The sequence below is a fragment of the Manis javanica genome, chromosome 2 (genome assembly GCF_040802235.1).
Source record: "Manis javanica isolate MJ-LG chromosome 2, MJ_LKY, whole genome shotgun sequence".
Taxonomy (NCBI): Eukaryota; Metazoa; Chordata; class Mammalia; order Pholidota; family Manidae; genus Manis; species Manis javanica.
Window position 1 is genome coordinate 195,718,622 of NC_133157.1, and position 14,728 is coordinate 195,733,349.

Consider the following 14,728-nt stretch of genomic DNA (forward strand, 5'->3'; position numbering starts at 1 on the left):
GGAAGAATTAACCATTGTAGAAGCAAGATCAGTATGGCCCATTTTAAATGCAGGGTGTGAATGTATTTTTAAATTTTTAAAATAATGGAAAACTACATTTATATAGTAAGGGGAGATTAGGATGTTTCAAGAGCATTGATTCTTAACTTTTTTTTTGAAGATATTAAAATAATTGAGAATCTAATAAAATTGGGAATCCTCTCCTCAGGGGAAAAATGATCATTTAAACTTTTGTGTTTCTGGAGATTCATAGACCTCTGAAATTTTAGATTCTCATATAGAACCTATTCTAGAATATTATTTTTAATTACTAACATCAGACCCATTTCTAACTGTTAGGCAGAAAATAGGCATGTGTCGGGTAGAGAGAGAATAAAGCCAGTCTTTAAGCCCACTAAAAGGGACTCAAAGAGTTAAAAAGAAAAACCCAGACAGCCAGAAAGGATTCACAGAATTAGTTAATTAATTACATTTTGAAGGCTGGAGTGACTTGGAATGTCCGAATATTCCCCAGATAAAGAAAAGTATCAGAGCGCAGTCCATGTTTTCATTGTACCAATTAGATCATGCCATTGTAAAAGCTACATAGCCTGTGCAAAAGGTCCATCTTATTTTTTAACTTAATCTATAGGTTGTTCTTCCAGCCCCTTAACCAAGTAACTTTGCAACCAGGACAGGAGATAGACCTCCAAAGTGTAAATAAACCTATGTGGATAAAGAATGCTGAGATCTGGACCCATACAGTCACCTAAATAACCCTATTCTTAAGACAAAACTTCAAAGGAACTATGCAATCAACTGTACATATTATGCCTTATGCTGACTCCAACCCCAAAAGCCCTATAAAAACCCAAACCCTAAACCTTTAAGGGTGCCTCCTCTCTGAGGTTGCCCACACTGCCCTTTCTTCAAGTATGCAACTTTTGCCTTAAATAAAGACTTCTTACTGCTTAACTCACTACATTTTGTCTGTGCACTCTGCCAGTGGTGTCTTTGTTACTCTACTATTTCATCCTATTCTTCAGACTTATGCATAAGGCTTCACTCTGTCTCTGTCCTACCTCAGAGAAGTAGGGAGCAGTTGCTGAGAGCTTTGATCTGGGGCTTGCAAGTTGCTGTCACCTGGGTGACCTGGACAGGGCTGCTGCTGCACAATCATGCTCTTTAGTGCTTTGCCTGAAAATCTCCTTTCTTTGCTTCGGGAAGTTCCCAGAACATAAGCTCCCTCCAACCAGTGCTCTGTGGCATCCCAAATCCTGGAATGGTAGAGACTAAGTTCCCTTGTTGTGCAGATTTAAGAGGACACTGGATGCCAGGTGACCCTGGCTTTAGGAGTTAGCAAGGCATCTGCCCTCCGCGGAGCAGAGTTCAATGAGCTTCCCTTTCCTCCATTCTTTCTTGTTTTCTGCTGCTTGCAAGGCAGCTGCTGTTCCCTGCTCCTTTTGCTCCAGTTAATTCCTTTCTCACCTTGTACTCTGACTTCCCGGCATCTCTGAACCAAATTCTTTCCCAACAAAACCACTGTTTTATATTTATATACAATTTTAATTGCTCCTTAATTCATACCTATACAGACTGGTGGACTGGGCTGCCAGAAGTATCGATTTTCCACCTGAATGCAGGTTATTCTTTCCTCTCCCTGAAGTTCATATCCTGGGTCACACTGAAAAACAACAGTGTCCCCAGGTTCTCGTCCATCCCCATTTCGAGTCCCATTCATGGGAACCCCTGGGTCACGACACGCAGTGGCAACAGAACCTGTTAAAAGACAGAAATAAATCTTTAGTTTTGATGCTACCAAAATCAATTTTGAATTTCCAGACCTTACTACTTAGAACGTTCTGTGAACATATGTGCTTTTGCAAAATTAAAAATGTTTGGGACAATTTTTAAATGTCTGCCTGAAAAATACTTTTTAATTGTTTTATGTTAAATTATGTGTTAACATGCTTCAAGAAAGGACCTGGCATTTTAATAGTTAAATAATAGGTTTACTCAAAATTATTATTAGTTCTGTGAAAAACCCTGTGAAAAAGATGAAAAGAAAGTTGTAGACTGGAAGAACATATTTACGTGGAACTTATTCCACAAAGGACTTACATCTAGAATATATAAAAACTTCTTAAAACTCAACTGTGGAGAAAAAACTGAAAGAAGAAAACAATCCTATTACAAAATGGACAAAAAGACATTTCAATGAAGAGGATACCGGATGGCATACAAAAAGATGTTCAACATCATCAGCCAGTAGGGAAAAGAAGATTAAAATGCAGTAAGATATTACTACATGCCTATCACATCAGCTAAAATTAAAAATATGGTGACACCAAATGCTGGTGAGATTCTGAAGAAAACCGAATTACTCACACAGTGATGGTGGGGTTTAAAATGGTACAGCCACTTTGGAAATAAGTGTGGCAGTTTCTTGCAAAACTAAACATGTGTTTACCATACAACCCAGGAATGGCGCTCTTGCACATTTATACCAGGTAAATTAAAACTCATTTTCACACAAAAACCTGAACACAGATGTTCGTAACAGCTTTACTTATAATAACTAAAAACTAGGAACAACCCAAAAGCTCTTCAAAAGATGAATAATTAAACTAACCACGGTAAATTTGTATCATGGAATATTAGTAAGAGAAAGGAATGATGATATGACTTGGATGGATATGACAGGAATTGTGCAGAGGAAAAAAAAAATCAAAAGGTTATTTGATGTTTGACTTTATGTAACATTATTAAAGTGAGAAAATTATGAAGCTGGGAAACAGATTAGTGGGTACGTGGAGTCATAGGGGGAGGAAATGGAAGGAGGTGACCGGCTATAAAAGAGTAACATGAGGGATTCTCGTAAGGAAACTGTACACTAACTGTGGTGGTGGACATACAAATCTACATAAAGCAAAATAAACACAAATGAGTATGCATAAAACCAGCAAAATCTCAATAAGATTGATGGATTCTATCAATGCCAATTTTTGGGTTGTGATATTGTGCTATAGTTACAGAAGAAGTTGTTCAACCCAGGGGAATCTGGGTAAGGAGTATACAAGGTCTCTATTATATCTTACAATTGCATATAACTCTAAAAATTATCTAAAAACAAAAAGGTGGAAAAAAAAATCACTACAGAAGGGGAGAGTAGTACGAGACCATAGAAAAGTAACTGTTCGTCTATACACAATACATGGTACATTTAATAACAGAGTTAATTCTAACATTTTAGGTTAATGGAACAAAATATTATTTTGAATTACCACAAAGTGGATTTACCCTAAAGCATATGCCAATTAAATATAAAAACAAAGAAGCTATTACAATTTCCATTTAAACTATTATTAAATTATATTCAGGATTCAGCACTGTACAAATTATTTTTTAAAATTGCATCATTAAAGTAATGACACAAATTGTTGGAATGCAGACATATTACTGATATTCACTCATTCATTGACTTACTAACTTAATACATTTGAGGCATTGTGCTAGGTCCTAGGAGTAACAAAGAAAAAATGAGCAGATGCAACTAAACAGACTTCAATTGTTTTGCATAGTACTGATCAACAGATTCTCTTTGCCTAACTCATAAGATGCTTGTAGGTCTATGGTCACATTGTGCTCCTTATCCTAGTAAGTCTCCACTGCTCCAGCCCTGCAATAATTCTTTTTCAATATAAGTCTCTCCTTAGTGGGATGGTAATTGTGACGCTGCATAAATGCAGCAACAATAATATATACATATATATTTTACTTTTTTGAAAGGGTAAAAAAAGTTAATTTTCTAAAGGGTTAATTTAATTTTTTTAGCCATTAAAAAATAAAGGTTTAATTTTCAAAAGGTTACAAAATGTGGACTGAAAATGTCATTTCATGAATCACTTAAATTAAACATTATTTATGTATCATTATATATACAATCACAAGTCTTACAGTTTTGCTTCATTTCACTGAGAACCTAGTATTTCTGAACAATGACCAGGAACAGGGACTTTACATGTGATTTCTTTAATTCTAACAAGCCTATGAGTCAGGTGCCATTATTATCCTTGTTTTACTGATGAGAAAACTAAAGTTTAGCGAGATTAAGTAACCTGTCCAGTATCACAAAAACTAGAGTGCAGAACTGAGATCTGAAACCCTCTCTCTGATTTCAGAACCCAAATGCTTGAATGTTACACTAGACTGTCCTCTTTTATCTGTAATTGTCCTAAAGATGTAATTTCTTCCCTTGGTTAAATAAAATAATAAACCCTATTAAGAAATTATGAAAATGGTAGATATTATACCCATTTATAGCTGGCATAATCTGGATCTACCTTAAGAATATTAAATCTACTTCATAAAAGTGATTTTTAAGAGGATTGTTTTCAGCTGTTAATAGAAGAATGACAGTCAGACTGGAAAACATCTTGGCAAATGGGGTAGACACTTGGTTGTAATTCCTGGTGAATTTATTCTGTAGTACCCATTAGTTTTTCTTAGCAGAGTACCTGTCATGCATCACAGGGTCTAGACAATTATAATCTTCCAATATCGATAGAGATTTTTTTATAAAATGTTTTTGTGTAAACTCAGTCATTACAATTTTTTGTTTTTAATTGCTCTGGGATGGTTTTCACCAAAACTAAAACTGATGGATTGTTTTTGTAATATATAAGTAGAGGGCGATCTTCTACATACAGGATTTATACTTAAGATATTTTTACTGGAAAGAAGTGACCTACATGCGAAATGTGCTATAGCTTTCAAACTGAAAAACAGTAATGACAAATCATGAGAAAACTACTTTCTTTTTGTTGTGTTGTTGAGGTTTCCCACATGCTGAACTCTGTCTACAGGAAGCTTGAAGCTTAAGATGAACATTTTGAGAAGCAAAAATGTATATATAATAATGTTATAAAAACATATTGAAATGAAAGCAGTTGAAAAAGCAAAATAACAAAAGATGCTTATCACTGGGAAATGGGGTCTCTTATTAACCTCCAAAGAGGCTTGAAAGAGTGCAGAGACAAAACACAGTAAATTAAGTAGCAAAAAGTCTTTACTTAAGGCAAAAGCACACACTCAAAGAAAGGGGAGAGAAGGCAATCTCAGAGAGGCAATGTGCTTAAGGATTAAGATTCTGTCTTAATGCTTTCAAGATTGGGGGAAAGGGCCAGGGGGGCATAGGCTTGACATGTAGTCTCACGATGTCTATTCTAAGAGACAGTGTGTCACCATCCATAGTCTGTCTTTCAGATATTTTGTAAAATAAACTTAACACAAGGAATTTATTGATCTTGTTCCTCTCCAAGATAGTGGTTACCCTCAAGCAGTGGGGATATATATCCTCTAGGACTACTTGTCCTGCTTTAAGAGAGGGTCAGTTTATTGGCTGATGACCATAAAATATGTCAGGAGTCTTACCTCCCAACTCCCTGGTTTTTAAAATGGAATCTTAGCCTTAAGATGGAGTCCCTCTTGTTCTTACTGTACTACTTATACTATTCTGTTTATATTATAATCATAGGCAGGAAAATTCTGATGGCTGTCCCATGTTCCTGCCTACCTCAGTACTATTGTAGAGATAACTTTAAAATGTTTTCTTTTTTCCAATAGTTGTTTTTAATAATTGTAGTCATGAAAAATTTCAAAAGCTGAATGTCTTTAGCACTCAGATAGCTGAATATTTTGATTAAAATGTTTCAACTGATTCTAATGCAAAGCAGTTGTAAGATTTTATTTTCAATAAATTTCACACTATAGTAGAGCACTTTGGTTTATTTTGCAAAACAGGGCTTCAGAAATGCAAATCTTTCTAAGTTTGAATGACACTGAGCGGCAAAAAGAAAGTGGTACTGAATACTAACGTGTATTCATTTTTTGAATCAGCATTACTCAACCATACACAAAAAAAGTGTAACCCAATTATTTAACTGTATATAAAAATATTTATAAATTTTAACAACAGTTTTACTGTTATGGGTAAAAGTTGCTTGGTTACAGTTATGAATTATATGTATACCACAACCAATTCTAATCACATTTTGGTTTCTTATTTATATAAGACCTTTGTTTTTATCATGAGGCTGTGTGTCATCAAAATTTATATCTGTATTATTATCAGAAAATAAATAACTTTAATATTAAAATTTTAATATGTAAACTTTGTCTCATTTTAAAAAGGTTTAAAAAGTAATTGTCTGCTTAAAGTTAAAAAAATGTATTATGGTGTTAACATATATACAAGTGAGATGAATGAAAACAATAGACCAGAGGACATAAGGGGAGGAATGGAAAAACACTACTGTAAAGTTCATACATTATATGGAAGGAAATGTAATATAATTTAATGGTAGGTTTTAATTAGTCAAAATTAAGTATTATAAATATTAGAGTGAGTACCTAAAGAAAGAATAGCTGATAAGTTAAGAAAGATAAATCAAGAAAGCAATCCATTTATGATTGCATCAAAAAGAATGAAAGGAGGTAGAAGACCAGTACACTGAACACTATCAGAAATTAAGAAAATAAAATGAAGAAGACACAAATTAATGAAAAGATATTCTGCACTTATGGATTGGAAGAATTAATACTGTCAGGATGTCCACACTACCCAAAGCAATCTACATATTCAATACAATCCCTATCAACATTCCAATGGAATTTTTCACATAAATAGAACAAACAATCCTAAACTTTTATGCAATCACAAAAGACCCTTAAAATCAAACAATTTTGAAGAAGAACAAAGCTGAGGGCATTGAATTCCCTGATTTCAAACTCTATTGCAAACCTATCATAATTAAAATAGGATATCATTGGCATAAAAACACACAGATAAATGAACAGAATAGAGAACAAGAAATAAACCCACATACAAATGACTAATTGGTTTATAACAAAGGAACTAATAATATACAATTGGAAAGGAACAATTTCTTCAATAGGATGATGGGGAAACTGGACAGCTACATGCAAAAGAATAAAACTAGACCATTATTCTACACCATACACAAATATTAGCTCAAAATGGAATAAAGACATAAGTATAAAATATGAAATCATTAAACTCTTACAAAAAACAGGATAGTAAGTTCCTGGACATAGGTCTTGGTGATATTTTGATTCTGACACCAAAAGTAAAAGCAACAAAAGGAAAAATAAACAAGTGGGACTGCATCAAAGTAAAAAAGCTTCTGCATAGCAAAGGAACCCATCCACAAATTAAAAAGGCAACCTAATGACTGGGAGAAAAATATTTTCGAATTATGTATCTGGTAAGGGTTAATATACAAAATATATGAAGAATTCATATAACTCAATACCAAAAATCGAACAGTGCAGTTAACAAAAGAACAGAAGATCTTAACAGACATTTTCCAAAGAAGACATATGGATGTCTGACAAGCACGTGAAAAGGTGCTCAACATCATTAATCATCAGGGAAATGTAAATAAAAACCACAATGAAATATCACCTCATACCTGTTAGTGACTGTTATCAAAAAGACAAGAAATAACAAGTGTTGGTGAGGATGTAGAGAAATAGGAATCCTAGTGCACTGTTGGTAGGAATGTAAATTGGTATAGCCACTACGGAAAAACAGCATGGAGGGTCCTCAAAAAATTAAAAACAGAACTACCATCTGATTCAGCAACTCCACTTTTGGATATTTAAAGGAAATGAGAAAGCTAACTCAAAATGATACGCATTGCCAAGGGGATTGTGGGGTATCATGATTGGTGCACATGGTATATGTGGGGTCACAGGGAAGACAGTGTAGCTCAGAGAAAACAAATAGGGACTCTGTGGTATCTTAATACACTGATAGTGACTGCAATGGGGTGTTGAGAGGGACTCGATAATAAGGGTGAATGTGATAACCACATTGTTTTTCTTGTGAAACCTTCATAAGAGTGTATATCAATAATACATTAATAAAATAAAAAATAAAAATTTTAAAAAGATGTGCATTGCCACATACATTGTAACACTATTTACAATAGCCAAGATATATGGAAATAACCTGTGTCCATTCATAGGTGAATAGATAAATAAAATATAAATATAAATATGGAATAAAATGGAATGTTATTTAGCCATAAAATTAATGAAATCTTGTCATTTGTAAAAACAGAAGAGGACTTTGAAAGCATTATGCTAAATGATATGACTCAGACAAAGACAAATGCTGTATGACCTCTCTAGTGTTCAATCTAAAAAATAAAAAGAATAACAAACCAAACTTAAAGATAAAGAGAATAGATGGTGATTGCCAGATGCAAGAGCATGGAGGTGGTTGTGAGAAATTGGTAAAAGAGGTCGAAGGTGATTTAAAAAAAGATAATAGAGGAGGAAAAAAAATGATGGTGAAAAAAGAACAGTAAACAAATGAGTTCAATTGAAAATAATGGTAACAAAGTAGACAAAAATCAATCATGTGAATCATTACATTAAAATTTAGAAAGTACAATTAAACATCAGAAATTTCTAAACTGTGTAACAAAATCAAGATTCATATGAGAGCTACTAGAAACCTACTTTAAAGATACAACAAGCAAAAAGGATACTATATGTTAATCTAAATGCAAATCTAAGCATGATTTATTTATATCAAACAAAGTAAACTTCAAGACAAGGAAAATAACCAGTGAAAGAGAGCCATTTTGCAGTAATGAAAGAGTCAACTCATTAACAAGACATAGTATGTCAAATGTATGCACCTAATAACAGATCTTCATAATATACACAGCAAAAACAGAAAGAATAAATAGACAAATACACAAGTGCAGTTGGATATTTCAACACTTCATTAGTTGATTTAAAAAGTAGACAGAAAACCAGTAATGATATACAACACTTCAAACAACACTTCAACCATCTAACTGGTATTTAAATAATAGTCCAAATAATAATGGCTAATGCATCTTCTTTTCAAATGTATATGGCACTTTTAGAAGACCATATATGCTGGACTGTAAAACAAGTCTTAGTAAATTTAAATTATTGGAATGTTAAAATTTTAAATGAATTGATCATATCAGGTATATCATCTTTGACATAATGAACTTTCCAAAGCTTCTTTGATTTCATGAAACAGATATAAAAAGGAAATTTTATTGGAATTAAAATATTTGAGGCAATTGACATTATTGATTCTGTATTTGAGGCAAGTGATGTGACTAATATAAAATTGGACTCATTGAACTATTTGTGAAGTTCTTCTGCTAAGGAAGTTGACATATTAATACTTTTTATATATATGCAAAAAAGAATTTAGAATCTTAAGCGGTGAAATTAGTAGAGTTTTCATTTGCTCTAAAAGTCATACTTTTTAAATAAATTCATGTCTTCTGGTTTTCACATGGTCAATAACACTAGTATGAGCCCTATGTAGGTTAATACACATTGTGCGCAAATTGTATTTTCATCAATTTTCTCTTTTAGGTATTATTGGGGAATTTGATGATTAGCACACAGATATTATGAACAGTTTGTATGTAATCCTTAAAATATAAGTACTGAAAGTCTAAAAACCATGTGGCTAATCCAAAGAACTATTCCAATGATGTATCATCTTAAAATTTGTAGGAATTAGTTTATACAACAAATTGTATCAATACAAAATTATATCAACTTAAAAATCCTGAATTAATATCTTAAATACTAATACACTACGATGTCTAAAGTCTCAACATCTTATGTTTTAATATCATAGACATTATATTCTCAATCAAAACAGACCATCTTTCATATCAGGTTAACAAGTTATTAGGATAAACCGACCTACTAATTCCAATGATATCATAGTACCAGTGGTAAATTCCACTATCAGGGAACACTTTTACTTAGAAAAATTCAGCTGAAAAGAACATGACTATATAAGGTAGGTATCTTAAAATAACTGAGACTTATTTAATACATTGGGTACTTTAAAATGATGAAGATGTAGCTAACACATTATTGTTACTTAAGATCACCATTTAATTATTTTCATATTTTAGAATATAAAATTGCCCCCTCAATAGTCTACATAATGATAACAATACACAAGGCAATAAAGTCTTATTTAATTCAGTATTATTCCAATTCTTTGGTTATACAGAAAAATAATCAGCACAATAATCAGATTTCCTCTCTGAAATTTTTTATCACTTATCTAATTATGTGTTATTGAAATGGGATCATGAGGAACTGATTTTTTTAATGTATTTCTGGATGTACTAAAATATTTAGATTTATAAATAGCAATAAAAATATTCTAGATTCTTTCCTTCTCTTTTGGGGCTTAGCTTCAACTTTTGCAAGGATATGTTTGTTTGACACTTTTTGGTCTCTGCTTGGTTCTTGACAGCCCCTTTCAGCTGAACTGACCTTCCTTTTGGACATCTTGGTAGAATCAGCTTTCTTAAATGAATGCTCAGTCTGTACTTTTTCATTGAGCAGGCACTTTTTAAAATCCCACTGCTGCCATAAATGTCTACTGCAAAATAATTTAAATATTTTTTCTATGACAGAATTAAATGCTTCTCCATCTACCATTCAAGATTAGAATGAGTTAGGTTCATATCTGGAACTATTTCATTTTACCTACAGGTGCCCTAATTCACACTTGAAAGAGAAGTGTGAATTAATTGCCTGGCATCTGGGAAAGATTGGTAAATAGCAAGGGGTTATCAGCTTTGTTTTCCATATTTTACCACATATTATAAATACTCTGGACACTGGAACATATCTCACATACTAGTATGTACTAGTAGATGTGATCAAATACAAAGTAGAGATCTAATAAACATACCTTAGCTATTTTAACAGAACTATTAAGAATGATACTTTGTTTTAAAAAATGGAAAGTAGAGGCCAAATGCCAAACCAGTCAGTATGCTAGGACAACAGATATAAACCAGGACTATCTTGGACATAATAGGCCATATGGCGATTCTGATACCATATGCACATGGTGCCGGAGTAGTGCAGGTTTGGAAGTGACTAATTCTGCATAGAAGTTATCAGTACTAGAAGCATCATTTGACCTGGGCCTTGGAAAATGACTAAAAATTTATTGATTGTCAATGTGGCATAAGTGTTCTAGGAATATGGAAGAGAGTTTGCAAAAGAAGCAGAAGCATATGCTCACTTTGGCAGAACATATACTAAAACTGGAATGATACAGAGAAGATTAGCACGGCCCCTGTGCAAGGATGACATGCAAATTCATGACGCGTTCCATACTTTTAAAATACCTAATCACTATTCCTCAAGGCTGATAAAGTCATGAAAATTAAGGTAAGGCTGAGAAACTGTCACAAACCAGAAGAAACTGGAATTAGATCCTGGAATAGAAAAAAATCAGTAATGGGAAAAGCTGATGAGAGCCAAATAAATTCTATAGTTTAGTAGGAAAAAAAAAAGCAGCAGAAGTGGGAAGGGACATTGTTCTTTCAGGACAGTGTAGTTAAATGACTGGATGTGTGTAAGTCAATAGTGAGGGATGAAGGTGGCAGACGGCTTGGGTGCAAACTGCGGAGGCTTTAAATGTAATTCCAGTTTTGCACTTATGATTGTGCTTGTGGGTAAAACTGCAATATTTCTAGAATCTCTTGCTGGGCCTTAGTGGATTTCCATATCAATAGGTGTTTCCAAGGGGTGGAGAGAAGTAGTCTGTCCCTATATCAATAGGTAATTATACAGGCCAGCGAGGGTATATCTGGACCGGAAAGGTTGAGTGGTGTCTCTTCTTCTGTAGAGACACATGGGAGAGCAGAAGAGGACTACTGCTTGTAAGAAATAAATGGATTTATCCCACTATATTTCTCCCTTTGTCTGATTTCAGTTTCTAAGGTATTTTGCAGCAGCAATTTCCACCTAGTATCTGATCTGTGGAATCTGATTTGAATTTTAAAACATTAGTCAGATGGAAATGTGGAAAAAAGTCTGGCCATAGGGATAAGGAAGAGAGTATCTGATGGACTGTCACAGCAATGCAGGCAGTAATACTGAGGATGGGAATAAAGGCAGGGGAACCATACCGTCCTTTGAGGCCAGGGGCATCAACCTCTCATGGCTAAAGGATGCATTTCCTTGAGAAATTTCAACAATATAAGTGATGGGTCTTGGTATTTTGTATTATCCAGCAGGCACAGTTTCTTAGGAGAGGTCAAAGAGTGAAGAGCATAGAAAATGCTCTGTCAAAAGTCAACTCCTCTGTGTGCAAATGTCAGCATGATACCCGAAGATGTCCTCCCTGTGGAACTAAAGTAGGATGAGACAGGCCGATGACCAATTTAAGCAGGGGATATAGAGGGTGACTGCTGAGAACAAAGAAGTACATAGGATAGCATGTGGTGGTGATGCAGAATTTAAGTAGCCTGATTAAGCAAAAGTGCCTTACAGACAGTAACATTAAGAGGCAAAGCTACACTCTACAAAGAATGAATAGATCATGAAATAGAAGGCATGATTCTGCTGATAGTGGCTTGATGATGACTATGAAATTGGTATGTGACCTACATTTCAGTTAAATTCACTCTGCACCAAGTTCAGTGAAATACATTTCACTGGTTGCATTTAATTGCTGAAGACTCTTTTACTATTGCCTGAAGTGCTCCTTTTTTATTATTTGACACTCCATACACATAACTATTTGCTCAAAAGAGGAATGGGCACTCTGCTGGTGGAGAAGAAAAATCTGACTTAAATAAAAATGATATAACATGATTTGGCTATAACTGCTGATTTATGCCTGTTGTCCAAGTTAGTTTTTAATACGGGCCCCTTTTATTCTAAAATATTATCTTAGATTTGGACAATAAATTATATGGTCATCCTAAACAGAATCTTTAATACACGCTTACAGAGACAAAGGTACTCATAATATATTAGGGAGTAAAGATCATATAATTATAACATCTTCAGCACAATAAATTGAAAAACTATTCCGATCTTTAGCTGGAAAAAAAATTAAAGCTAATACCTTGGGCATGGGCTGGAATATGCTTTATAGAGGCCAGAAAGGGTTTTATAGAGAGATGTTTTACAAAACATTTAAAAATTTTTATACAGAGGTCAGAAAATGTTTTATAAAGACAGGTCTTGGTGCTGAGCCTGGAAGAATGAGCAAGACTTAAGCAAATGTGAGCAGAACAACATTTAAGACAAAAGAATGTTTACAGAGACAAAGCAGTACAGGTGTGTGTGTGTGTGTGTGTGTGTGTGTGTGTGTGTGTGTGTGTGTGTGTGTGTGTTTATGAAACTAAAAACATTTGCCTGAGTGAAAGGGAAGGTACAATTGAGAAATTATTAGAGATAAATATATTTAATATCAGGTCCTTAATAGACTTTCCTGGAAGGAATGAACATGGGTAACATGAGATAAATTTATCCAGGGATGAAGACTTCAGGTTAGGCATTGATATGGCATATTCTGACCTACAATCCAAATTTGACCTATAGGAGTGCTTTATTGGTTTATAACCCGTTCCTACTCTCTTTAAGATTAGTTGTTTTCTTTGAAAATTAGGTGGCCTTACATAAAACTCCTTATTTCAGGTTCCACTTTAAAATTAGCTTGCCTTTCTATTGGGCAAAATGACTATAGCCAGAGGGGACAGTTGAACCTTTAAATGGGCACCCATGCGCTCCAGCTTTCCTTCCTTCCTCCTCACTGCTTCACTTGTATAAATCACCTGCTTTTTGAAAGTGTGACCTTAGGTGTGGTACTAGAGAGCATAATCAAGAAGACAAGCTGGTTAAATGTAGGATGTACTTGTAATCAATAATTTATAATGAAAAGCTTTCTATTTCATCCAGCATATCAACACATACATCTAAATAATAATGATATAATAATAGTAATAACTACTAAGCATTTATTTTACTATGCACCAGGCACAGTGTAAAACTCCTTTCAGACACATATGGATTTGAGTTCACTTTCTGAACCTCAGTCTATTTATCGGGGATGGGAATGGCTTTTGTGAGGATTAAATGAGATCATGTACATAAAACATTTCACATGGTTCTTGACATACCAAGCAAGATCTCATTCATGAAAAAAACACTTTCGAATTTGAAACCAGGACATATGGAAATCTGTGAAGGACTGAGTTGCAGAGGATCTCCAAAAGAGACTAATTTTCATTCATTGATGATATTGACAATATATTAATCTTCAAATTAATTTGATTCCAGTAGGTTGGTTTTAGACTCAGGTCAGTAATACTACTTTGCATGCATTTTAAAAGAATATTAGGAAGTCAGAATTATTAAAGCTCTGGTGTGATACATATTGTTACTATAACTTTAATATGACCTCTAAAAACGATAAAAATAAAAATGCACTGCTAATCCCTATCAAATTACCAACAGCATTCTTCAATGAACTGGAACAAATAGTTCTAAAATTCATATTGAACCACCAAAGACCCCGAATGGCCAAAGCAATCCTGAGAAGGAAGAATAAAATAGGGGGTATCTCGCTCCCCAACTTCAAGCTCTACTACAAAGCCACAGTAAAGAAGACAATTTTGTACTGGCACAAGAACAGAGCCACAGACCAGTGGAACAGAATAGAGTCTCCTGACATTAATCCAAACATATATGGTCAATAAAGGAGCCATGGACATACAATGGGGAAATGACAGCCTCTTCAACAGTTGATGTTGGCAAAACTGGACAGCTACACGTAAGAATGAAACCCCATACACAAAAGTAAATTTGAAATGGATGAAAGACCTGAATG

The 14,728-nt window shown here is 34.0% G+C and overlaps 1 protein-coding gene and 1 non-coding gene across 6 annotated transcripts in view; one reads left to right on the forward strand and one right to left on the reverse strand.

Moving 5' to 3' along the window:
- The window catches only part of CSMD3 (CUB and Sushi multiple domains 3), a 1,174,595-nt gene that overhangs the window by 275,707 nt on the left and 884,160 nt on the right, over window positions 1-14,728 (reverse strand). For all 5 annotated transcript variants that reach the window (XM_073229983.1, XM_073229982.1, XM_073229981.1 and 2 more), the window contains one exon: window positions 1,567-1,758. In XM_073229983.1, the coding sequence (XP_073086084.1) occupies window positions 1,567-1,758 (192 nt within the window). The remainder of the gene's footprint in view (window positions 1-1,566; window positions 1,759-14,728) is intronic.
- Window positions 11,120-11,224, forward strand: LOC118971049 (U6 spliceosomal RNA). The gene has a single exon (XR_005059301.1). It is a non-coding gene; the product is annotated as a U6 spliceosomal RNA (small nuclear RNA).